General features: G+C 45.5%; 10 protein-coding genes across 11 annotated transcripts; 4 read left to right on the top strand and 6 right to left on the bottom strand.

The window, feature by feature from the left end:
• Positions 1–968: 968 nt before the first annotated feature.
• Positions 969–1,941, top strand: ONS95_010362 (uncharacterized protein; the record flags this gene model as incomplete). Its single annotated transcript, XM_058503951.1, has 4 exons — positions 969–1,206; positions 1,262–1,570; positions 1,627–1,759; positions 1,811–1,941. The coding sequence occupies exons 2-4, from the start codon at positions 1,328–1,330 to the stop codon at positions 1,939–1,941; spliced, it is 507 nt and encodes a 168-aa protein (XP_058360664.1). The 5' UTR covers positions 969–1,206; positions 1,262–1,327.
• Positions 1,942–3,091: 1,150 nt separating this feature from the next.
• On the bottom strand, positions 3,092–4,093 carry ONS95_010361 (uncharacterized protein). The gene is made up of 3 exons (XM_058503950.1): positions 3,727–4,093; positions 3,582–3,654; positions 3,092–3,527 (listed from the first exon to the last, which is right to left on the bottom strand). Exons 2-3 carry the CDS (start codon positions 3,633–3,635, stop codon positions 3,165–3,167), a joined length of 417 nt encoding a protein of 138 aa, XP_058360663.1. The 5' UTR covers positions 3,636–3,654; positions 3,727–4,093; the 3' UTR covers positions 3,092–3,164.
• Positions 4,094–4,437: 344 nt separating this feature from the next.
• ONS95_010359 (uncharacterized protein) lies at positions 4,438–6,699 on the bottom strand (the record flags this gene model as incomplete). Its single annotated transcript, XM_058503948.1, has 3 exons — positions 4,438–6,104; positions 6,155–6,203; positions 6,310–6,699. 3 exons carry the CDS (start codon positions 6,697–6,699, stop codon positions 5,467–5,469), a joined length of 1,077 nt encoding a protein of 358 aa, XP_058360661.1. The 3' UTR covers positions 4,438–5,466.
• On the top strand, positions 4,685–5,261 carry ONS95_010360 (uncharacterized protein; the record flags this gene model as incomplete). Its single annotated transcript, XM_058503949.1, has 2 exons — positions 4,685–5,066; positions 5,128–5,261. The coding sequence occupies 2 exons, from the start codon at positions 4,685–4,687 to the stop codon at positions 5,259–5,261; spliced, it is 516 nt and encodes a 171-aa protein (XP_058360662.1).
• A 1,603-nt stretch (positions 6,700–8,302) lies between the features above and the next one.
• ONS95_010358 (uncharacterized protein) lies at positions 8,303–10,835 on the top strand (the record flags this gene model as incomplete). Its single annotated transcript, XM_058503947.1, has 8 exons — positions 8,303–8,458; positions 8,511–8,608; positions 8,660–8,967; positions 9,014–9,199; positions 9,249–9,378; positions 9,428–9,566; positions 9,616–10,298; positions 10,355–10,835. The coding sequence occupies 8 exons, from the start codon at positions 8,303–8,305 to the stop codon at positions 10,833–10,835; spliced, it is 2,181 nt and encodes a 726-aa protein (XP_058360660.1).
• A 1,057-nt stretch (positions 10,836–11,892) lies between these two features.
• ONS95_010357 (uncharacterized protein) lies at positions 11,893–12,624 on the bottom strand (the record flags this gene model as incomplete). The annotated part of the gene is made up of 1 exon (XM_058503946.1): positions 11,893–12,624. The coding sequence occupies one exon, from the start codon at positions 12,622–12,624 to the stop codon at positions 11,893–11,895; it is 732 nt and encodes a 243-aa protein (XP_058360659.1).
• ONS95_010356 (uncharacterized protein) lies at positions 12,625–13,616 on the bottom strand (the record flags this gene model as incomplete). The annotated part of the gene is made up of 2 exons (XM_058503945.1): positions 12,625–12,790; positions 12,901–13,616. 2 exons carry the CDS (start codon positions 13,614–13,616, stop codon positions 12,625–12,627), a joined length of 882 nt encoding a protein of 293 aa, XP_058360658.1.
• A 416-nt stretch (positions 13,617–14,032) lies between these two features.
• ONS95_010355 (uncharacterized protein) lies at positions 14,033–15,413 on the bottom strand. The gene has a single exon (XM_058503944.1). The coding sequence runs from the start codon at positions 14,762–14,764 to the stop codon at positions 14,114–14,116; it is 651 nt and encodes a 216-aa protein (XP_058360657.1). The 5' UTR covers positions 14,765–15,413; the 3' UTR covers positions 14,033–14,113.
• A 485-nt stretch (positions 15,414–15,898) lies between these two features.
• On the bottom strand, positions 15,899–17,368 carry ONS95_010354 (uncharacterized protein; the record flags this gene model as incomplete). The annotated part of the gene is made up of 4 exons (XM_058503943.1): positions 15,899–16,221; positions 16,268–16,535; positions 16,655–16,715; positions 16,824–17,368. 4 exons carry the CDS (start codon positions 17,366–17,368, stop codon positions 15,899–15,901), a joined length of 1,197 nt encoding a protein of 398 aa, XP_058360656.1.
• Positions 17,369–17,901: 533 nt separating this feature from the next.
• ONS95_010353 (uncharacterized protein) lies at positions 17,902–20,346 on the top strand. 2 transcript variants are annotated; one of them, XM_058503942.1, is made up of 8 exons: positions 17,902–18,093; positions 18,205–18,231; positions 18,289–18,394; positions 18,448–18,591; positions 18,643–18,724; positions 18,770–18,910; positions 18,964–19,467; positions 19,519–20,346. In XM_058503942.1, exons 1-7 carry the CDS (start codon positions 18,043–18,045, stop codon positions 19,196–19,198), a joined length of 786 nt encoding a protein of 261 aa, XP_058360655.1. In that variant the 5' UTR covers positions 17,902–18,042; the 3' UTR covers positions 19,199–19,467; positions 19,519–20,346. The 2 variants fall into 2 exon arrangements, with proteins under 2 accessions (XP_058360655.1, XP_058360654.1); XM_058503941.1 differs by having other exon boundaries at positions 18,770–19,467; positions 19,519–19,679.
• The last annotated feature ends 2,457 nt before the right edge of the window (positions 20,347–22,803 follow it).

Here is a 22,803-nt window from a genome sequence, read left to right as displayed (position 1 = left end):
AGTTGAAACGAGAGTTCCTACTATCACGGTCCTCGAGAAGCTTATCACTTTCGAAAGATCGACGTACCGGGGTCAACCCCGCGAAACCGATTCAAGCGAAACCTTCTTGTTGGTGAGCGGGTATAGTAGAAGGCATTTCCCCGAGTTCTTTCTTGCGAGCGGTGTAAGTGATCGCCAGCCTCGCTGTATTCTGTATACGCTGGGCTTGAATCGCGTGAAATTAAAGTCAGCAGCCATGTCAATCTGATTATGTTGGAAGGCTCCGGCATTGTTTTGAAGAAAGCTTCTGTGGTCACCAACGCATCATTGGTGGCAAAAGGGGAAAGGCACTTACCCAACGCTTGGGCAATCAGCGAGCCGTTCAGAGATGGCTCACAGTTTGCGGTGCCATGAAAGATCTTCATGCTCTCACACATGTGTGGCCGGGACCTTATATTCTTGAGTACTACCATTTTTCCGTTTCTGCTGACTCTTATTCACCGGGACGTTCCACACACGTTCCAGTCGTTCGTGAAGCCTAGCAAAGACCAGCGTTGTTTCAAAATCTCGGCTCAAGGGCTTTTTTGACGGAGGGCCTATCAAGAAAGACATTGAAATAAGAATTAGGTTTACGTTGAGCAGTAGGCGTCCCATCAGCGTTGGGCAACGGCCGTGCCCTACAAAAATCCTGTTCGAAGATAGAGCGTCCTTCCCAACTCAATAGAATGTTCCAAAACCCACGTGCTTAGTACTTATAATTCGAATTACCCAGCGTATTGTAAAAATTGCAGCGCATGAAGATCAAACTGGGTTTTCGTCTTTGCGATTTTGGAAGTCGTCGTTCAGCTCGACGATATGAGCACAGCAATCGATCCGGGCTTTCCTGCCTTCTTAAAGGCATCGATGGAGCTAGCCGCTTCACAGAACCTGAAGGAGAGCGTGGCAAGGGAAATACTGATTACGAGTCTAGTATTTCTCAGCCTTGCAGTGGTTTTCGTAGCCTTGAGGTTTTGGTCGAGGTTCGCACGAGATGCTACTTTAGCCGTGGACGATTGGTTAGTGCTGATCGCCCTGGTTTTACTTGGAGTGGAGTTCGGTGGTCTCGTTCTTAGTATGTTGGTCCGAACCAAGCTGTGACGATGGAGACTCATACTGGTAGTGATCAATCACGGACTCGGTCGACACCGGGGTGCCTTGGAACAATCAGATGCCGAGCTGCAATCGAAAGTAAGCAGGTTCAAAGACAGTTCATTCTGATCTATAGAAGCTGATATGGCAGCAGTTTTTCCTTCTTGTTGAAGTTGCGTATGTTATCGACATCACCGTTACGAAACTGTCGATCCTTTCGATGTACTACCGAGTATTCCCAGTCAGAAGCATGAAGATTGGCGGTTGCATAATTGGCGGCATTACAAGTCTTTGGACCATAACGATTTTATTCGTTACTGGTTTCCAGTGCATGCCCCTGGAGAAGTTCTGGAGGCCATGGGTTGCTGGCCGATGCTTTGATACTAAGATCATAACCTTTGGGCTTTCGATCCCTAACATCATTACGGATATCGCGATTCTGACCTTGCCGTTACCACAAATTGTAAGCATCGAGTTCAGGTACTAGGATACATGTTCATGGGGTACTGACTTTCAAAGTGGCGTATGAACGCCGATATTCGCCAGAAATCCTTGCTTTCTGCAGTCTTCCTCCTAGGAAGCCTTGCAACCGCAACGAGTGTCTATCGCCTAGTTGTATCTTTCATGGGACTTGACATACGTGATATTCCATGTATGTTGCTCCAGAATCCACCTTTGGTTTGATCTAATCTCAAAAACTCAGATACTATATCATCGCCTTGCATCTGGAGTATGATAGATCTGAGTAGTGGCATTATGTCGGCTTGCTTACCCACCATGGTTAGTTACACCTTCGGCATCAATGTACAGACAGGATCAGGAGTCGCAAGCTGATATGTCCACCAGTACCCGCTATTGAGACAGATCATAGCGAACATCAGAAAATCGAGACCTACCGGGCTGAAGAAGAAGACGTGTTTTAGTCTTCGGACAATCGATGAAAGCAAGAGATGCTCACCGTTGTCTCGTTCTCTGGAGGCAGTGGACTCACACGAGCTTGATGGACAGAGCAAATTTCAGATACCGGCTGTTAGATCGAAGAGAATGGAATCAGAGGATATCGAAGTGCAGAAGCTTCGAGTAATGCGGCTTGTAAAATAATGGAAGAATGGACACAACCCCTTGGAATCAAGCATCCTGTCAGCGCGGACATAGTGGACATCCAGGAAAGAATATGACCCCATGCTCATACTGTATGCATTTTCTGTTCATTCGTAAGTGGATTGAGTTAGCTTATGCTGCCATGACATTGCCGCTCGCTGGAAGGGTCTGAGATGCCACGGTTCATTGACACCCACCGGAAATCCTTCGCGGGTGTGTGCCCCATGAATGATTCATTCAAGTTCAAAATGCACAAGCCTTGGCCTTCTCTTCTCTCACCTTCTTCATTTGGTCCTTGCGTCTTCGCATTAAATGAAGCTCACTCTTCACTAAGAATGTGGAGTTAGTCAATTTATGTGCAATTTAGCTACTTCTTCGCACGAGGATGCTGAGCTGAAGAGCATGGTCCCGTGAAAATTTCTTGGATGATACTGTCTTTGTAGGAGTGGATAAATTGACCTGACTGGCCTTCGTAAGTGTCAAAATCTGGCACCTAAGAGGCTCGTCATGTCGGCCTGCGAGACAAGCAGTGTCGGACTTACTTATCCAACCTGCTGCTTTGGCCAATTTGGCTCAATTGTCTTTCATTGTTAAAGCATCGAGGCGTTGGTCCCGTACATGGCAGAATTTGCCGAATTCTTTCCAAAGAACGTGAGGATGTGCGAACAGGCATCCATATTGTTTCTTGCATCTACAATTTGTCAATTCGTGCATAATTTGCGCACTGCTCACCGATGTGTGATAACGAGACTCTCCTCCCCGGGCGGGTATTGCTGAGATAGCATCATCCTAGTGCTCACTTGCCATTCGTTAAAAAATATTCATTGGCCTGGATCCTGTGGCCTTTTTGGAGCTGTAACTGGAATAGAATGGTTGTGATACAGTGTTGGATAGGGAATGTTTGATTATGTACTTGAATCAGTCTCTTGAATAAAACAAGTTCTCCGGAGTTCCTTCTATCCAGACAAAGTCTGTCGCATCCTTCCTATATCGTCCATTTCCGATGCATATGCAGTACTGTTTTTGTTGATTTTGGGTGAACTAAGATTTGGTGCGTTGTATGTAAAATTGATGAGTGGTGGGCGTGGACGCAACAGGAAGATCTGGTGATGCACTCCTGGGCGTAATATCACGGCCCGCTGTCTGAACCAAAAACCTGGCTTGGGCTGCTGGAAAATACACAAGCTTTCATTGAGTAAGGCTTTCGACACTCTTTCGGATTGATGGTCGTCCCCTCGAGCCGAGCTTGTCGAAGCGTATTTTGCCAGTAATCTTTGCTTGTCTTGTGGACAAGAATATGTGAGGCGGCTGCGAAGCAGCTCCGAATCCTCATGATTAAGAGTTCCACCGACAGCTACAAGACAGTCGCTCACTTCATTTTTTGTCTGGTCAAGACTTGCAATTATTCCTAAGCTGGTTTCTTGCATCCTTGCAAAGACTTTTGGGCTAGCATTTCCCAAAAATAGCACGCATCAGCTAAGGCATGTCTCTTACATTTGAGGTTCTCTCGGCGCTTACAAAGTGGAAAGTTCGAGGAAATTACACGCATAGTTCGGTCTAAGAAACCCTTAGCGGAAGAGTATCTCGGTGAAGGTATACGTCACTGTGTTGCAAGTGTCACAACATCGCTTCCGTGAATCGATGTCGCATCAGCCTCATTCACGCCCGAGATGGAGGATGACAGGAGGCGCAGTGTGGTTTACTGCGTAGTAAATCACCTGCAGAGTGGTGTCCGCAGATATGCTACTAATTGCGAGGATGTTCGAATGTTGTCGCAGTGTTGGGTATCATCGGGCTGCTAAAACAGCAAGCCTAGTGGCCCAATCGAAGTCTCTCCGCAAGGCTGAGAGGCGTACGATGACTGCCTATGCATTGCCTTACGAATTCGGAAGGAGAGGGATGAAACCTACGATAATGCAACGTGGGCTATCTACCCTACAGCCACGATGGTGAACCAGCAGGGAGTTAAAGCAGAGAGTACGTGAAAGAAAGAACCTGGTCATATCAGAGAGGGAGAGTTGAGCGATTTTGCTTGTAGATTATGGAGAAGAGGAACTCCTGTATATACAGAAAAAGGTGCACCATGTCAATGAACCCATGGAGAGATGTACATAAGAATAGGAGAGCTAGGTCCAGCGTTGTTGAGATGGAGGTTCGGCGATAATATTGAGCTTCAAGATCCTAACTCGAAGAAGCTAGAACCCCCATGTAAGCGAAGTCGAAATCTTGCTTCCCAACCTCCGCCTTCTTCTGCAGCGATTCAACTCGTGAGCCTTGAAACCTATCACAAGACATCCTACAGAAGTCTGTGGGGGTCATCAAAGCCTCAATATACAACAAAAATGTGCTCTCAGCCCCAACTGCCGGATCGCCTGTCTTGGAATACGAGCGAGTTCTTGGCATGGTAGCCGTATTTATGTTTAGGACATCCTCCCTTTCCACACAAATTCGTTATCATTCGTCATTCTTGGGCAATATGATTTCTTTTGCAGTCCTGTCGGGTGCTCTTTCAATCACAAATGGAACTCTTTCTTTAGGTCGATTTGCCTTGAAGTTTAAAGACGTCGATTCCGACACGAGGACATGTGTTCTCCTTCTCAAACGTGTCAACAAAGACATCGCTGCCGCCGAAGAACTCTGCAAGCTTCTTGATTCCAAGAAGATCTGGCGAAGCACACAATTCAAGCGAGTAGTAGATATTATCAGCGATACGAGACAAGCCTCATTAGAGCTTCCAAAGCTCATACAAGTTTCCAAAATGAAGCCGCTGACGGTCAAAAATCGCATCCGCTGGGTTATGATGGATAAAGAATCATTTTTGAACCGAGAAAGGAGGCTAAACTATTGTCATCAATCTTGTATGTATAGGTTTCATGATGTTCTGAAACTGTTGTGCACCCTTTGCTGACTCTGGCGAAGTACTTCAAATCATCGGTACAATGGAGCACGCGCTGTTCACCTGGAATCCACCATCGTCCACAGACATTACCTCAGCAAAGAACCACAGTCGATGGCAAGAACCAAGTCAGAAAATCTTTCATCAGGGTGAGTAGGCTCTTGAAATGATTCTCCGTTACGCCCGCTAAAATCTGTAGCCCAAGCACTAGTGGTCCAAACTCGAAGCGCCAAGACTTACAAGTCTTCCAAACCAGACGCTCTTCCCGCACATCTCTCCTGGCGAATGTTGCCTCTTCTTCCGATGGATTATTACTCAACAGCCCCCGAAAATGAACGATGTCTTGGAGATAGGCGGCAGACTCACCCTTTTAACACCTTTGACTGTGGAGGCTCTTGTCCTGCTGGGACTGCCAGGCTTGGATGGCTTCCAGCTGGTTTTGACTCTTGCTGCTCAGGGCTTGAATGTTGTTGCTCTGGGCCTTGAGGTTTGGGACTTTGCAGCTCCGCAAATTTCCTGACTTCTTTCAATATTTCCGAGACCGCAACTGTGCCGTCGTAGTCACCACGCCGAGTTCGCCTAGGACCATGCTTGTCTTCAGGATCTTTCGTATCCATTTGAATAAGGGCAGGAAACAAAACAATCACAACGATTTTACCCTCTTTATCAAATACCTGATGGTCCGGCTGGGTTTTCCCCTCCTTGCTGCGTCGGTCTCGAGATCTGAGGTCTCGTCTGGATGCGTTCCAATCAAACTTCCAACGGGATGGGGACGCAAAGATCATCTCTCCAACAATTCCAGCTTTTTCTACGACGCTTCGCAGACTCTCCAGTCTCTCTGCGTTATCTTTCGCTGGGTCGGAGAAAAACATAATGATTTCATCAATAGCTTTTGCCAGTCGATCGATTCGAGCACTTTGATAGCTTGTTGGCCGCTTCTGTATTTTCGGGAGAAGGTGTGCAGTTACTGCGCGCCATTGTGTGAACGCCGTTTCTTCGTCTACGTTTTCTGTCAGGATGACGGCTAAAAGACAAAACTTGGAAACATACCATCTGTCAATTTGACTTGTGGATCTCCGAAGCCAAAGTCATTGATACACTTCCGAATAGTCAGCGCTTATTACTGCTGAATTAGAACCCAGAAGACAGGTTTTGAGATCCGAAGACATGTCTATTAGACCACAGATAACAAGTTCTATACATACTCCAACGGCTCCTGGTGAGAGCAGGGTGTGAGATTTGTGGCCGAAGAAGCTGATATTCTTCAATACCATATGAGAGAGGAAGAAATTCAAAGCAGAGCGCCGAGTCCGAACGTCACAGAGCAGGTGTGATATTTCGATGCTCGACAATAACGGCAGCCTTTCTCTTTCTTTCAACAGAGCTTTCTCGATGTCTTCAGGTGAGCGCTGGATCTGCCGCTCGTGATAATAATCCCTAACATGGTCGCTGATTGCTAGTTGCAGCGCCCCAGCTTCTCGACTTATCTTCTCATCATCAGGAGCATCGCTTGTGTAGTCCTCAAACGTGAATATCACACTCTTTGTCTTATCCGATCGCTGCAAATGCTTTGGCGTTGATGTTGTATTTCCCATACTGGAAGCTCCAGCGAGTTTGTCTCAATTCCTTCGGGCGCCCCGTGTCTTACATCCCACTCCTCCAGCCTCAGTTCCTTAGTTCATGCACTGCGATGATCGTAGGGCACTCTGTGTCTCTCGCAAGAAGTTCAAAAGAGGTTGGCGGTTCCTCAGTCTCGTCTGCACCTGGCGCCGTGCTTATGCGGTGGCTGCCGGTGGCTGCCGGTGGCTTGCATCAAGGGAGCAGGTGACTAGGTCGACGCTACGATGTCGTGATACATCGCCAGCAAGTCACTTCCTACAGTGCTAGTTGCCTTTTTGCAACCTAAATGCGGCCGGTGTATCAAAAAGGTCGCGTTTTGTCTCTCCCTTTCTCTGCCCGTAAACTGAACTACGATCTGCGAAGATCCTCGCATGAATGTTTTGGCGCTTGGAATCAACCCGACATTCTAGAACACTAGGGACGAACTAGTCCACGGCAGTTGATGGCACTGTAACTTGAGTTTACAGGCACCCAAGCATGAGATAGATGCCTGACGTATGCATTGTGATAGATAGTATGCTCCAGCTAGTACGTGAACATCGAAGAATGCTCCCTGTGCAGATCCGAAATGAAGTGCAGCAAGACAGAACTATTGATGAAGATGCAGGTTTGAGACAAGGAGTAGTCGATTACTCACATCAACAGGACAGGACTATCATGCAGACATCGGGAGGAATTGTGGGCAGGGCTGGGATTACAAATTTTGGGCACATTTGGCCAGGCAGAAGATAAAGAGGGCTTATGCTAATTTATACGACCGTTGCTCATATCAGCAAGCAGACTATGGCACACTTAAATTGTCCATCGCGATGTGGCATCTTGATAGTAATCTCGATAATAAAAGTATCCTTCTCGAAGCGGGTGGCTGAGCCGGGGAAATCTCTGTCCAAACGGTGCCAAGAATTGCACGCGTAAGTACTATTGAGAGGTCGAAATAGAGTTAACACAAAGATTTTGTCCTTGATGGAAATTCCATTTGATTTGATCCAGCGTATCCTGGAGACAGCATGGGGACTCTGGCGGTTGCCACGAGAGGAGCTCCCACACGGCTCACACTCACTCGTCGATATGTCAGCATGCTTCAGTCCTTTAGTCGACGGATGCGGCGATACGCAGTCGCTTGTCGATGTGACGCCTCAAACCGGTTTTAGCCAGGATACATCGAGATAGTGCTGGGACTGCTGTCACATCGAAGTAGAGTTTCGCAAGCTCAAGTACAGTAGTGTTTGAGGTTCCAGGGAGAACAATAAGCATCGCACTCGAAACCGCGTATCCCAGTCGAGGAAATTCCACCCGCCATACTGGCCCTGCTAGGCCGGCAATCCCAGCGGGCCCTCTGGTAAGTTACGCGTACCTTGTCCGCCAAGCAGACTAGCAACTTTTGACTTTATCCCAGGCCTTCGTCTACGCTTTGCATTTTAATGATATTATTCTGCACGTATCCTCGCTCGACTTTGACGCAGCAGCCTTTTTGCATGCAGACTGCTGCTTTTTTTCACCGCAAAGCACAAGAAAGAAAAGAAGGAAAGAAAGTAGAGCGCAGGCATCGCATCGCATCGCGGTGCAGAGCAGAGCATCATGGACGGCACACTTTCAGCTCACTGGTCGGAGCAGTCGGCCAATTCTCAGACCCAGTCGGAATCTCCAGAACGAGAGGATCAACACGATGGAGCCTCGCCCTCCGTGGGACCCGAAGTCGCGAAACTGTCATGTGACAATTGTCGAAAACGAAAAGTCCGTACAGGGGATTCTTTTGACAGGCTAGAGCTTATATTGACAATTACAGGTAAAATGTAATCGTCGATTACCGGTGTGTTCTCTGTGCGAGAAGCTGAGGCATCATTGCGTGTACTCAAATGCACGCAAGCGGCCGCAACGGAGGACGTAGGTTCCTTCCCGTGCCTGAGCAGTTACAGAAGCTCACATGTCATTTAGGAGGTATTCTGAGCTTGAAGAAAGGTTGCAGCACATGGAGAAAGTGTTAGTGGAGGGCAAACCGGGAAAAGAGGGCATCGACGCGCGATCCCGTTCTCTACCAAGCAGTCTGCACCATGGCTCAAGATCGCCCGAGGGAGAGAGTCGTCCATATCCAGGAGACTTGATCATTTCTCGGCCTCGAGTTGTTGATCCCAGATTCTCGTGGAATATACCCGAGAAGGGCTTGATCGAACCACTCGACATTGGTTTTCAAGCTCCAAGTCCAGGCCCCGATGCCGATGAAGATCCCGCAAGCTATATTTGTGGTCAGTCCACCCCTGTTTCTGTCCAACTTCTTTACTGAAATAATAGGTTCGTTACCGATCTTCTCAGCTCGGGGCGTTCAGTGGATAGACCAATTGTTAGGGGACTGTAGCTTCAGCACGATGGTCAAGGGAATACGACGACCTGAAGGCGGCGTGAGTCAAAATCTGGGCTTACTGACCCCACCAGCAAATCTATTACCCAGCCACAAGCTTGCAGATTCATGTGTACGAGGTATGTTGCCGCTGGAATTCGGTCTGTTTCGCTCTAAGAATGCATGTAGGATTCTTCGCAACATTGAATAGTGAATCACCCTTATTTCAAGAAGAGATGATAGCTTCGTATTTAAACTGTCACCATGGCGGTAACCAGATCTTAAAGGTCGGATACATCGCAGCCATCAACATCATCGTGTACGATTTTTCGTTCCTATCTGGGCAGCACAATCTAACATCCTCATAGTGCATTTCAAAGGTTCCGGTGCTACCCAATCAGGTACAAAGCCGACCCTGATATCCACCTCGGGAACGCTCTAGCACTTCTGCCTCGCTTGATCATCGAAGGTCCCAGCATATTAAATGTTGGTGCAGTGATGTGTATAGTGAGGAAAATGCTCCAAGACTTCTAGGCTTCAACTGACCTCGAACAAGGCTTTATACTTCATCTTCGCGTCTGAGTGTGAAAGAGCAGCAAGCATTCTTGGCATCGCCGTACAGATGATGATTACTGCTGGCTACAATGTAGCAAAGAGTGGATCTGATCCCGAGCATCTTTTCCAACAACGACTTTTCTGGCAAGCATACATCATGTCGAGCGATGCATCCGTATATCTCGGCAAGGCCCCAGGTGTGTGGGATTCCATAGTATCCAACCTGCCAGAGAGAAATCCAGCAGATGGGCGTGCGAACTTGGCTTTTCAAGATGGTTCGACTTTGAATGTCCTCTACCAGCGCGTCACTTTAGCAAAAATCCAGGGTAAAGTGTGGTCGATGCTATATTCACCAAGCGCAATGGATATGCCTCATCACCAAATCTACGATCACGCCATTGAATTGGACCATGAGTTGGAAATATGGAGGTTGAGTATGCCGAGTATCTCGAGCGAGGTATTGTATGATGGCAATGAAAGCCGGTCGATCTACCTCACTCTGCTACATCTGAGATATTACCAGCTTGTCATAAATATCCATTCTGTGTTGTTCATCCGAGCGTCGAGTCCAGATCCTCGGGTCAGGAAGATGAGGGCTACGCCAAGCGTCGCCAAGTGCGTTCAGGCAGCGCGAGATGCTGTATCGTTGTTGGGCCACTTCAACAAAGACCATCCATTCATGGGGTGAGTATCCCCATCGTGGTATTCTGCATACTGGGTGACTGACATTGTGTTATTAGCCTTCTGGCGCCACACTTAGCTTGGTGCTGCGATGTTCTTTGTGTTCATGTGCTACAGAACAAGCAGACAGCAGGTGTCTATCAAGACATCGCCCGATTGGAGAAAGTTGCCAAAACATTCGAGAAGTTCACGGCTGAATACGGCAACAAAGTTCAGTCACAAGTCGCAAATATGCTATATTTTGTAGCAGCCTACGGCGTGCGAAGTTCCAAGACAGTCATACAACAGCCAGCTGAAGATTGGTATGATAATACCTACGCCCCGGCTCCTGTCTCGGAAGCTCCTCAGTACACTACTCCACCTGTAGCCACTGGCTTGTTTGCGCATCAGGCTGGTGATTTCCCGATCAATTATGACGGGTCCCAGGGTACTCCTCAATATATGAATGACGGAGGAGAATTCATGGAGCCTGCTCCTTGGAACGGGATAGGCTTCGACACCGAATCTCAAGCAGGCATGTCGTTCTTTATTCATTCATGAGATCTGGGTATTGCTTTTTAGAGCATTGATTTAGCATGGAGTTCGCGCTTTAAACGGGTTGGCGCTTTGGACGGTCAAGATGTGCAAAAGGCGTTGGCTGTATAATCATCTCATTCCTAAGTCTGCATTCGCCAGATTTACGTACAACAGCTTTGGGACGGAAAATTGGGCGGAAATCTCCAGGGTGGGATTGCTGAGTGTCGAGTACTTGTTGTCTCTCCTCCGGTGATTGGCTCCAAGGTCTTACCTGAGCTCGAAACACCAACTTTCATCTAGTAGATCATAATAGACCATTGGTCGGATGGAAAAACGTGTTTGATCCAAATCGTCGCCACACTTTGAGTTCAAGCATGGGCGTTTCAGCGAATTATAGAAGAATCTAGACCGCGTGCTCATGACTTTATCCTAGAGCTTAATCTCTATCCAGATTCTGCCTGATTCGTTATGTCTTGCTCCCCCCCAAAGCACACTTGTGGCTCAGGTCGGGCCATGTAGATCGATCTCAAGTCGTCTCTGTACAGTACTTGGCACATTGTCAACCTAAAATAAAGTCGAGAAGAGATGGTTCACCGGATTGGTAGCCTCCGAAAGGCTAATTGGCCATGCAGTCAGTGTTTGTGGACGAAGGGCCTTAAGCGAGCCTCTCCCAAATCCAAACTCGGGTCGAATTGCCACCCCTTGGTAATTTACCTCGGCTAGCTGGATTGGGACAAAAGATGCGGGCATTGACACAGTAATATTGTATTGATCCACTGCAAGTCGATGGGAATGGTAAATTTACTGGGGTTCGGGTTCTGACGGCCGTGTTGGGAAGTAAGGTAAGTTGCCTACTAGTTGGGAACGCTGGGCCAAAGTCATTGTTGGTTTTTATGATACCCATTCAACCCTGTCAAACTTTGTTAGCTTGGAGGGAGGCAGGAATCGAACCACATTGTTAAATGATTTGGTTTATCAATCCTCGGATCTGATAATCCTATCCGAGTCGTCAATTTCCTTTGTAACACTTGATCTTCTCGCAACGCCAAATCTGGCAAGAAGCGTCCAGTCTCGTCATCCCTTACTCTCCATGCCCAAACCCCCATGGAGCAATAAATGTCCGATCACCATTACGGATCTTGAACTTGTTCGTGAATGAAACCTGATTCCAGTCCCTACCACACTTCTTTCGTGGCGATTCCCATTGTTTGAAGCAGTACCAGTCCGTTGTGTACTTCAACGAAATTCTTCTCTGCGGCCGCATTTCCCCGGATTTTTCTTTCAAGTCAGGAGTTGACTTAGCACTCGAATCGCCGGTTATTGAGAGTCTCTGAACCGCTTCAGCAGCCTCCGCTGCTTCAGATGATTGCACATCGACATCAGTATCAAACGATGCTTTCTCGAACAGCTCAACGGCACGTGATAGCATGGCAAGAGGTTCCTCTTTCTGCCCGAAGTTTTCTACTACGAGGCCGACTTCGAAGAGAGCACGAGCTTCGTGACGATAGAAAGTATCTCTGTCTTTCTCTTCGTCCATTTCCAAGGCTGTGTCTTTGTAGCAAGCCACCGCTGCTTCAAACGATTTTGTCATATCCTCGGCCCGGCCCATAGCCTCGTAACAAAGGCCGAAAGCTCGCTGCAATTCGAACAGCCTCAAAGCCTGCGCGTTGTCGACTTTCTGCATGCAGCTGAGGCTCGGTCGAGTGCCCTTGTGTGAAGCTGCATCGTTGATGGCTAGTTTGAACAAACTGACGGCTTGTGTATAGTTGCCTTCGACGACGTGTGCAAATCCTACGTGGCGAGCGAGGCTCATTTAGCTGGTTTTACTTTTGATCGCCTGATTGTACGAGGCAATAGCGGCCTGAACATTGCCTTGGCCTAAGTATGCATTTCCGATGTCAAGGTAAGCCCAATCGTCTTGGGTAAGACGAGCAAATGTGCCGATTTGGTCAATTGCTTCCATCCAGTTTCGGCGACACCTGTATTAGATCCATCAGCAGTGACCTCAACAGCTCTGCATCATTTACGAAACAACAATGGGAGCATTTGCTGGATTTTGAAGCAAAACGAGCAGTTCTTTGAAACTCACATGTGCGCATATCCCAGCTCTTTGTGATATTCTGCGGCATTGCTCGGATCGCTCTCTATCCCAACCCCAAGAATAAAATCCACAGGTTGGAAGATGCAACGGTCCGTCAATTCCAAAGCTATACGACGAATTTGCTTGCCGTATTCCTCAACATTATCGGGATCGATTGTCATCGCACTATGGAAGGTCTGGAACTGGAGTTGTCTTGCTCCTCCACGTGCATAAACCTCTGCGAGCTCTTTTGTGAAGTAGTTGCAAGCACTCGGGTGCTTCTTGATAGCTTCCTTGTAGAGGTCCGCCATGGCATTTCCATTTCCAGATTTCTCACGGATTTTGACCATCGCATCCCAATATTGATGTGCGGCATCATCAGGCACATGGGCAGCTCCGGTCTTCCACGCTTCAATTGCACCTTCGGTATCACCTGATTCTTCCTTGCTTTCCGCAATAAGCTTCCAGTGGTCGAATGCAGCCGAGAGAGGCAAATTAGTGTCGACTTTCATGGCTTCGACGTAAAATCTGATTGCATCTTCCTTCCTTCCATTCTGCTCAAAGTATTTACCAAGCCCTTCCTGCAGATGCCAACACTCTGGCCATTTATCGATTGCGTTGTGGAAGTTCCGAATACAGTGATCCGATCCTGCCGCGAATTCTCCGAATGCGTGGTTGCCGCATTGGACTCCAATGCTTCCGTTATAGTTTGCAGCATCAGCCATTTCCTTGAGCTGTTCAAGAGTAATCTTGTGTCGATACCCAGGGATAAATGCTCAGCTCATGTATTTTCGCCAAATCAAAATAGGGACAGCGGACCTGCAGACGTTGCAACTTCTATCGCCTGGTTAAAATAAGGCGCCAATGCCCAGGCAGACACTGGGCCATCGACCAATTGAGGAGGTTGAATTATAGAGCTGAGGGCTTGAGAATGCTTATTATAACTTTAAAGGACAAGAAATGCTTATTCTAATGACCACAGTCATGAACGCGGTAAAGATTTAGGACTTAAAACGTTGGGTATTGGGCAGTCTATTAGTCAGTCAGTCATGTGAATGATGAAAGTTTGGATATTGTTATTCTGCATGACCGATAGACAGTTGACGAAATCGAAAGAAGGATAAAAATGAAAGATAAGTTGATTCCAATAATTGCATTTCACTACAAGAACACACCAACTTGCGGCCTTAGCCAGCAAAAAGTGCCGCAGGCGTTCTTCCCTTCAAATAAAGGCAGAAGTAGCAAGCTTCCACGAAGCAAGTCTATCATCAGTGGCAGTAACTCCTAGACAACCCATGTAAGCCTCGAATCCTGCTTGACTACCTGTCTGTAGAGCTGGACGTATGGATGCGCATTGTGTTGTGAGGAACCACGCAGCGCTCGCCCAGCTATACTGATCGGGCAGCACGAGCGCCCGGATGGCATTGAGCTTATCGTCACTCAGTCCATCAACAGTGCTCGCTGTGGTTATGGCATTCAATTTGTCGGCCAACTCAGGTATCGACCGTGCGTAGAGTAGAACAAAGTTAGGCATGAACATAGCCCGTGTGCCTTGCCCCGGACGCCCAGGGAAATGATTGGTGTTAAACTTGAAGTTTCCGCTCTCAAAGGCGATGACCGAGAGAACGGCAGCGATTTCGGGAACCGAGAAGATCTCGTACTTCGACATGGCAGCGATAAGGAAGGGTGCGGCTTGAACATTCGTTGCACACTCATCAGGAGCAGTCGCACCGGCGCATGTGTTGGATGTCGGGGCGATCTGGAGGAGCTGGTCCACTGCTTGTCCAGCTCGAGGTGTGAGGTTTGTATAAGATCTGGGCAAGACCGAGGCACAGGCAATGCTCGCAAGCATGGCCACTTTGAAGAGAAGCATTTTTGGTGATTTTCCTTTGCTTGGGTGGGTAGTGGATGAGGATGGTCTTTTCCGAAGTGGAATGGCGACCGATCTGCACCTTTTTGGTGTTGTTGTGTTTGGATGTGGGAGTGAAGTAGGAATGTGTCGAGATATTTGTATGTGTCAATGACAATGGATCTATTATTCCTCCTCTGCTGAATGAACAGGCAGTACTGGTGTATTACGAGGACGTATTAAGAATAGTTTGCTTGCTTGTTTGAGAATGGAAATTTTGGTGGTGAACAAAGGAGTGACTGTAAGAAACAGGACAAAGAGTGAGTCGTGTTCTAAGATTGTATTGTAGCGAGCGTTAGAGCAACCAACTGACCCTGAATGAACCTGTTGATTGATGGGAAGCAGTCAACGAGTCACTTGAAGTAGAGAGACAAGCTCTGGTGCGAGAGGAGGAGCCCCTGGCATCCCCTTCTTACCTTCCATTGCCAACGGGAAAACATCGTGAAGTGCAAGATGACGGTGGCCAATGCAGAGCAGGAAGTGGGTAATGGCTGAGGAACAGTCAAGCATCGCGGGGTCGCCGTGAGACAGTTCATCCAATGGTTATTTCCAGAGCGAGCTGTCAAGGAGGTTGAAGCTTTTTGACGTTTCAAAGTCATTCGCTTAATGTTCCGCTAGCCACAGCCCGAAGCCTCGCCTCAGTGGCGTGCGAGCGTGGCTAGGGTCGCTCGCGTGGGCTTTCTTTGGGTTGTTTGACCGTGGAAAAGGGGCTGGGCATTGATTGGCTTTCATGGGCTCCAGGCGACGACACCCTCCAACATTTACATCAGTATCAGCATCAGCATCAGCATCAGCGATGCCATTCAATTCAAAAGGAGACGCTCTGTGAGGGAATACCTTGTTGAAAGTCTGGATATCTGACAATGCGGCACATGCCCGCGGGGGGTTGGCTCCCTGACAGGTGTGAATCGAGTCGACGGGGTGTAAAGCCTAAGCTCCGGGTATATGTATGCTTCTGTGGAGCAAGACCTCCTTTCATTGCTGAGATACAAATCACGTAAAAAGCGATGAAAATCGACAACTGAGAGGAATCGTCTATTTCCCACCACAATGCGGCGCGCAGAGAATTCGCGCCTCCTAGCCGCGGACCAGCTGGCTCTACGGCTCTCTCAGTTTCGTCTCCAGCATGACAGTGTTACCAATTCCTGATGGGTAAACTTTGACCAGCTCTAGACCTACTTCATCAAACATCTCGTTAAACTCTTTCAATGTCTTTTCCCGTCCACTAATTGTCAACAATGAGAAGTCCAGCCAGTACAGCTCCATCGACCCGCCAACATCGACCATCTCCGGAACAAGCATGTCGCAGATGATAAGTCGGGAGTTTGGACCCATCGCTGGCACGATATTCCTCAGAATGTCAAGACAGGCCGGAATGTAGAAGACGTGAAGCAAGCGTCGGAGGAAGTAAACGTGAGCATCTGCAGAAGTCAGTTTGTGCTCCAGCATGATTGTTTGTCAACGAACTTTTGACAGGCTGTGGAGTGAAAAGGTCGTGTACAGTAGGTGTGATACCAGGAAGCTCTTCTGCCTTGAGAGATTTGATGACGATTGGTAGATCTTGAAGGATGACGGGCGCTCCGAAGAACTTCGGACACTTGGTCTCAATAGCCAGCATGGCATGACCTTTCCCACTTCCAATATCAACGATGAATGGCCGTTCGGGCTCTTTTTCTACCTGCTCCTTCAGTGAAGCAAATGGAAACATCCCCAGGACTGGCATGTTCTTCTCCATCTAATTTCCAACGACATTAGCAACTTTCCATGTCCTGTGAGTTTCGTGTAATTGAGACGTTCTGTGACTCTAGATGCAAGTCTCTTTACATTTCCACGATTCCTACTTGGCGTACTTACCTGCTGCAAGGTATTGTTCCAAATCACCCGCTGCTCCTCATCCTCGTTCAGAACTTCATAGCTTATAAATCAGTCAGTTATATTTCATAAGATGCCTAGCCAATCACACGCAACTAGCTGAACAAGACTGCCTAAAATTATTTCTAACAGAATTTAGCCGAGCACTTACTATGTCAATCCCTCCTTTCCAGCAGCATATGCAAATGGCGACTTCTTGCTATCATACAAGTCGGGCAGTGCGTGCGTTTTGAGATACTCCGGCAGTTTAATCCATGTCCGGTTGAAGTCCATGCAAAGCGAGAAGAATGCTCCAAGAGCTTGTGGCTGCAGAATCATGGAAAGCATATTTTGTTGGTACACATCTGGGGCTGTCTCGGTCCCAATGCCATTCACCAGGATCATTCTCATTGCCCGAGTGATGACTGATATGTCAACCTTAACAGCTGTTGCTAAGTCTTCTGCGCTGATTGATCCCTCCAGGGGAAGTCGTCCGAAGGCACCGATTTGGGTCAAGGTAGACAGTGCAGCCGTTACGGCGATACTCTCAGCCCATCGTGTCACAGTGTCGTACGGCTCCTCGAGCTGTGTACGTACATTGTTGGTATGCTTAAGGAGGGCGAGGTGCTCGGCAGGCGTCGGATTGATCTTGATACTCTTAAGTGCTGCAACCAATTTCTCTGCTTCAATGAGCGCTTTGCTGATAGGATTCGACATACTGGGACGAGTGCTGGGAGAGCTTAGAACGAGTAACGGAGTCTACCAGAAATAGCTTTTTGTTGGTAGAACCAGGAAGGAAGAGTCCTTCCGACTCACAATTTGGAGGTTTTTACGACCGGGTGCAGGTAGTGACGGTGCATAGAGGAAATGGGCCGATTGCCTCACCTTATCATTGTTGGTGAATAGGTGTCTTTACGAGATCGAGGGAATCGAAAAGATAATGCTCCATGTTCCAGCTTCAAGTGGTGTCGCTTATTGTTGTGTGGGGATACAAGCCCAATGTATTCCCAAATCCCCTTGGCACTTCCCCCTTTTCTGCTTTTAGCGAGAATTGGCGAATAAGACGACTTCTGATTGGCACAGATCCTATAATCGCAGTTCAGATGCAGATGTGCAGCGACGGCATGGAGGGCTTCCTCATCTGCCAGCCAAGGTCACCGCAATGCATATGCGGACTTCGAGCCTGATACGATTTAGCCGCCCGGACATAGCTAACGAACAGGCACATCATCAGAATGGTGAAAGCTTCCCTACTATTTACTCAATGCTAGAAGTGTGTCTATATAAATCCGGTAGTCCTAAAACTACTTAGAATTATTGGACGTACCTTCCGAGGCCCCGTGTGTTTAAGCATTTGGCCATTTGAAGTCGTCAACGCACATCTCCACGCCATGGCAGATTCTACATCTGAGCCTCAAGACAATATAATTCAGGTTGACGACGTATGTGATTCGTCTATAAATCACCGGAGCTATCTGGCGGACACGACCTATAGATTAAAATTTTGCGGAACCATTGTTTCAGTTCGCACGCGATGCTAATATCCTTCATAGACTCCGGTACCGGACTTCGAGGATGAGGTATTGCACACCCACATCCAAGGTTTACTTCTGGAGGTATGCTGAATCCGAGTCAAGGCGAACGGAAGTGAAGCTGGAAGTAGTCTGACGTCTATCACTTCTTCCATTTTGCGAGGTAAAGTTGACGAGGGAGGGAGGACCTATGCAGTCTATGGCAAAGAAGGTACACACACACATGCCACCACGTTTGGCAAATGTGCTGAAACCTCAGTCTAGAATATGGATTTCCGATGGACGAGCCTGAACTGGACCGGATTGATATGTGCCACGCCAAATACTATGCGCTCTTGAACAAGAAGCGCTTCCTAGCACCCATTCCACCCAAACCCCAGAAAATACTGGATCTGGGCTGCGGAACCGGTAAATGTCTTAAACTTCTGTTTTATCAATATGTGGGTCTAATGATTGTAGGAATATGGTGTATCGATGTGGCACACGACTTTCCGTCGGCTGAAGTCGTTGGTATTGACATTGCACCAACTCAACCAACATGGCAAGCCCTTTACCCGGGTGAGCCCACGCTGGCTAACAAGAACAGGGTGCCCGCAAATTGTCGCTTTGAGCTCGACGACATGGAGCAACCGTGGACTTGGAATGAAAACGCCTTTGATTTCATCTTCAGTCGTGATCTCATAGCTGCGGTTCGCGACTTTCCCAAGTTGATTGACCAATGCTACACGTGTGTCAAGTCTTGAGGCCATCAAGGCATGCGTCTGTGCTGATATGCTCCAGTCATCTAAAACCAGGCGGATACCTGGAGTTCCAGTGTGTCACTGGAACCCTCCAAAGTGACGATGACAGTGTTTATAAAGATTCGGCATTGCAGAAATTTTCCGATAGCATAAGCCTTGCCGGTGAAGCATTTGGGACGAAAGTCGATGACCCTATGCGATGGAAAGGGTGTACGTTTCGCTTACTTCACTCATGGTTGTCTTTCATTCTTGCCTGCTTCATGATTAGACGCTGATCCATAGCCGGACGAATCAGGGTTCGAAGAACGCGGCTTTGAGGACATCTCTGAAAGGATTATTAAGCTTCCTATAAATACTTGGCCCAAGGACAAACGACTGAAACTTTTAGGAGCTTGGGAAATGGAGAACCTGTTGAGTAGTCTCGAAGGCATGGTGATGCGAATTTTCCAGAAATCACTTGGCTGGACAGCAGAATAAGTGCTGGTATTTCTGGTCGATGTCCGAAGGGACATAAGAACCGAAACCTTCACGGGTATTGGCCATTGTGAGTCTCCCCATCCGCTTGTCGGGCTCGTACACTTGGCTAAGCGAGAAGCTATGTCGTCTCTGGGCGAAAACCACTATCTGATGTCGGAAAGGAAGGGTAGAATCGTTTGCCTGGAACGAAAAACAAAGTGTATGGTGGTGGGAGTTGTTAGGGCGAGAAGTGGCATTCGCTCCCTATCCGCGATGCATGCCAGGCCCTCAAATGAAAATATAACAATGATATCACTGTGAACATTTGCAGACCTTCAGCTAGAATGGATTCGAAAGTACTACAAGAATAAGTTGAGTACCCTAGGGGAAAAAACATGGTTCGTCAAACGTAGATCAGATATCCACTATGAACCATCCGCAATGCCGTTGATTCTGGGGATGTTTATCTGCCTATCATCTCTCAACTCATCGACTGGCTCTTCACCTGCATCCTTCTTCTTCAAAACACAATCGTCTTTAAAGCTCTTCAATAACCATACGCAAGATATGAGGGCCAATAATTTTGAGCACTAGCCTCAATTCTCGGTATTGAAAATAAGAAACATGATGTAGCATGAAAATTGTAGTGAAGAACAGAGAAGAGAACAAGTTGTATGCCACAGAAACAACATCGATAACGTAATGTGAGTTCAACGTCGCAGAATTGTATAGGTTATTGGCTCGAGATTGCTTTGGTTCCGGCTGTGATGTTTGAACAGGACATTGGTGGAGAAGCTCCGTCGCAAAGCGGAATATAGCGTTCGAATTGAATGGGACCCCGACTTTTACACATTTAGTTCGGCAATGAAAGAGTAAGGCGAGATGTCAGACGAAGTAAGCCCATCATTTATTGCAAAGACGGGTGGATGTCTCAAAGAAGTCAAGAATGGGAAGGGGATACTTTGGCCCATGTCGCCTAACCTACTGTAACAGACGCGAGAGACGCGATACTATATAGCAATATCAGTAACTAGTATTAATCCGCATATTAAGCGAGCCTTACTAAAAGTTGTATCCAACCCCTTATTCTAGCCCCCTTATATTAGAACTACTTTTAATTACTTAATAATAACACGTTTAAAATACTTAAAACTTTCGGAATATTAAAGTTAATATACCTTAAGGTTATAGCTCTAAACGTTTATAAAGTCTGCTGCTAGATATAAGTATAGAATTAAAGCAGGTATATAAATCTAATAGTAACTCTTTAGAGGTATTCTCTTCTTCCTAACTACTAATTTCTTGTAAATTAATATCTAGAAAGTGTCTTAAAGCTAATACTATTACTAAAAAGTAATTAGAGGATATAATAAAAGACGCTAAAAACCTAGAATAAGATAATAATCTATTTACTAAACTAGGAGATAAGGTAGAGTTTTCTTTAACCTCTTAACTTAAAGGTAAAGATAAAGAATATACTATTAAGATATCTAGCTCTCTCTTACTAAGCTAAAAGAAGCTATTTAACTCTTCTATAAACTTTAAAGACTAATTAGTAGTTATATAAATTATAACTCTAGAGCTAGATAGATAGGATAAGCTTTTAATATCTTTTTATAATAATATTAACTCTTAAGATAAGTAGACCTTTATTAAAATATAACTTAAGGTTTATAAGAAAGTAATAAAGCCTTAGGAAAATACTAAGGAGTTATAAGGCGTAGATAAACTTAAAGCTTAGCTATGAGTTATAATAAGTAGAGATTTAAAGAAAAGTGGAATATATATTAAGTTAGTAAATAAGGACGATCTATGTGAATTTCAAGTATCTTTACGCTTATTTAACTACTAAAGAGCTAAATAGGCGTCTATTATTTTAATTAAAGCTCTATAGTAAACTTTTAATTAAGAGAGGATTCCTAAGCTAGTCTTATAAGAAGCTAAGGGAAAAGTTAAAAGTAAAGCTTATATAGTTAATTTTCACTATACGCTATTACTAGAGCCTTTAAGTGATACTCCTCTAAGGAATAATAACGATTTCTAGTCTAAAGCTTTTCTAGAGGTAGAAGAGCTCTTAAATACGATTACTAGTAAGCTACTTAAGGTAAAGCGTTAAGCTAAGGCTAAAGCCTTTTTATATACCTTAACTTATAAATCGATTTTCTATATAAACTACTACTCTAAATTACGCTATAATAATAGAAGAGGCTATTATTATATACTTAAGAGCAGAGGTATATATTATATAGTCTTAATCGCTGAATAGGATAAATAGGTATACGTAATTACCTTATAAATCCCTAGAGTAGATATAAATACCCCTCTACTAGCGTAGATTATAAAATACTAGAATAGTAAATATATAACGAATTTTAAATTATCTAAAAGTCGTAAGTCTGATTAAAAGAAAAAGGAAATTATATTAAAATCAGATATAGGTAATAGTAGCTTAATATACTTAACTATTAATATACTCGTAGTAATACTAGCTCTATAGCCCCTATCGCTACTTGTATATCCCTAGGCTTCTTAAGGATACTAGTAATATAGCCTTAGTAGAGCTATCTATATTATAGGTACCTCTCCTCCTTCTTAATTAGTAGTGCTATCCTTATAAAAGTAAGGTTCTAGTAATATCCGGAATATAGTTTTTTCGTTTTTACTATTCTAGCTAAGCCTAAAAAGGGAAGATAAAATAGTAGCTTTTAAAGATTACCTTATTAAAAATAAGGCTTTCCCTGCTTATTAGCTATTAATTTAAACTACTTTTAAGAAGTTTAAAAACGCTAATATTCTTTCTATTAATTAACTTTATAATAAAGAGTTAATTATGTTAAGTAGTATTAAAGCTAGTATAGTAGATTTTATTTCTAAGTAGGTCTCTAAGTTTAAGCTTAAATATAAGAAGAGATTAAAAGTATAAGAGGAAGCTAAAGCTACTAGAAAGTTACTAGACTTTAGAAATATTAGGAATAGTAGTAATATATATTAGTAAATAAGCGAGTTAAGTAAGGAATAAGATACTGATTTTTTAAATAACTACTAAGTATTTTTATATAAGATAAGCTTAAGAAGTACTCTTTTTAATAGTATCTATTTATTCTATAAAGTTAGTTATATTATATATTAGTAATTACTTAGGAATTTAATATTTTTATATCCCAGAAGTTATATAACTATAATATTTATATATCTATATATTTAAATAATATTATAGCTTTAACTATCTGCAGTAGCTAAAAGCGAATATTATATAAAATTAAGTATAATTATCTTATACTTGTAATAGCACGGTTTAGCGTTAGCTAGCACGTGAGCGAAATAACTACGGATCAGGTGATAACCTCTCTATTAGCGCGAATATTAAGCTGAGGAGCTCTCGATTCCGTGGAGGGCGCTCGAGCTTATATAGATAAATTCCCCG

The sequence above is a fragment of the Cadophora gregata genome (genome assembly GCF_030347475.1).
Source record: "Cadophora gregata isolate MNR1 chromosome Unknown scaffold_4, whole genome shotgun sequence".
Taxonomy (NCBI): Eukaryota; Fungi; Ascomycota; class Leotiomycetes; order Helotiales; family Ploettnerulaceae; genus Cadophora; species Cadophora gregata.
The sequence above is the reverse complement of the archived record's forward strand: the minus strand, read 5'-3'. Positions and strand labels throughout refer to the sequence as shown.

Coding starts and splice junctions, on each gene's coding strand:
- ONS95_010353 (XM_058503942.1), top strand. CDS start 18,043: ATGGCAGATTCTACATCTGAGCCTCAAGACAATATAATTCAGGTTGAC. Junction 18,592..18,642: donor GGATCTGGGCTGCGGAACCG/GTAAATGTCTTA, acceptor TAATGATTGTAG/GAATATGGTGTATCGATGTG. Junction 18,725..18,769: donor GCACCAACTCAACCAACATG/GCAAGCCCTTTA, acceptor TAACAAGAACAG/GGTGCCCGCAAATTGTCGCT.
- ONS95_010361 (XM_058503950.1), bottom strand. CDS start 3,635: ATGCAAGAAACCAGCTTAGGAATAATTGCAAGTCTTGACCAGACAAAA. Junction 3,528..3,581: donor TTGACCAGACAAAAAATGAA/GTGAGCGACTGT, acceptor GAGGATTCGGAG/CTGCTTCGCAGCCGCCTCAC.
- ONS95_010355 (XM_058503944.1), bottom strand. CDS start 14,764: ATGCTTCTCTTCAAAGTGGCCATGCTTGCGAGCATTGCCTGTGCCTCG.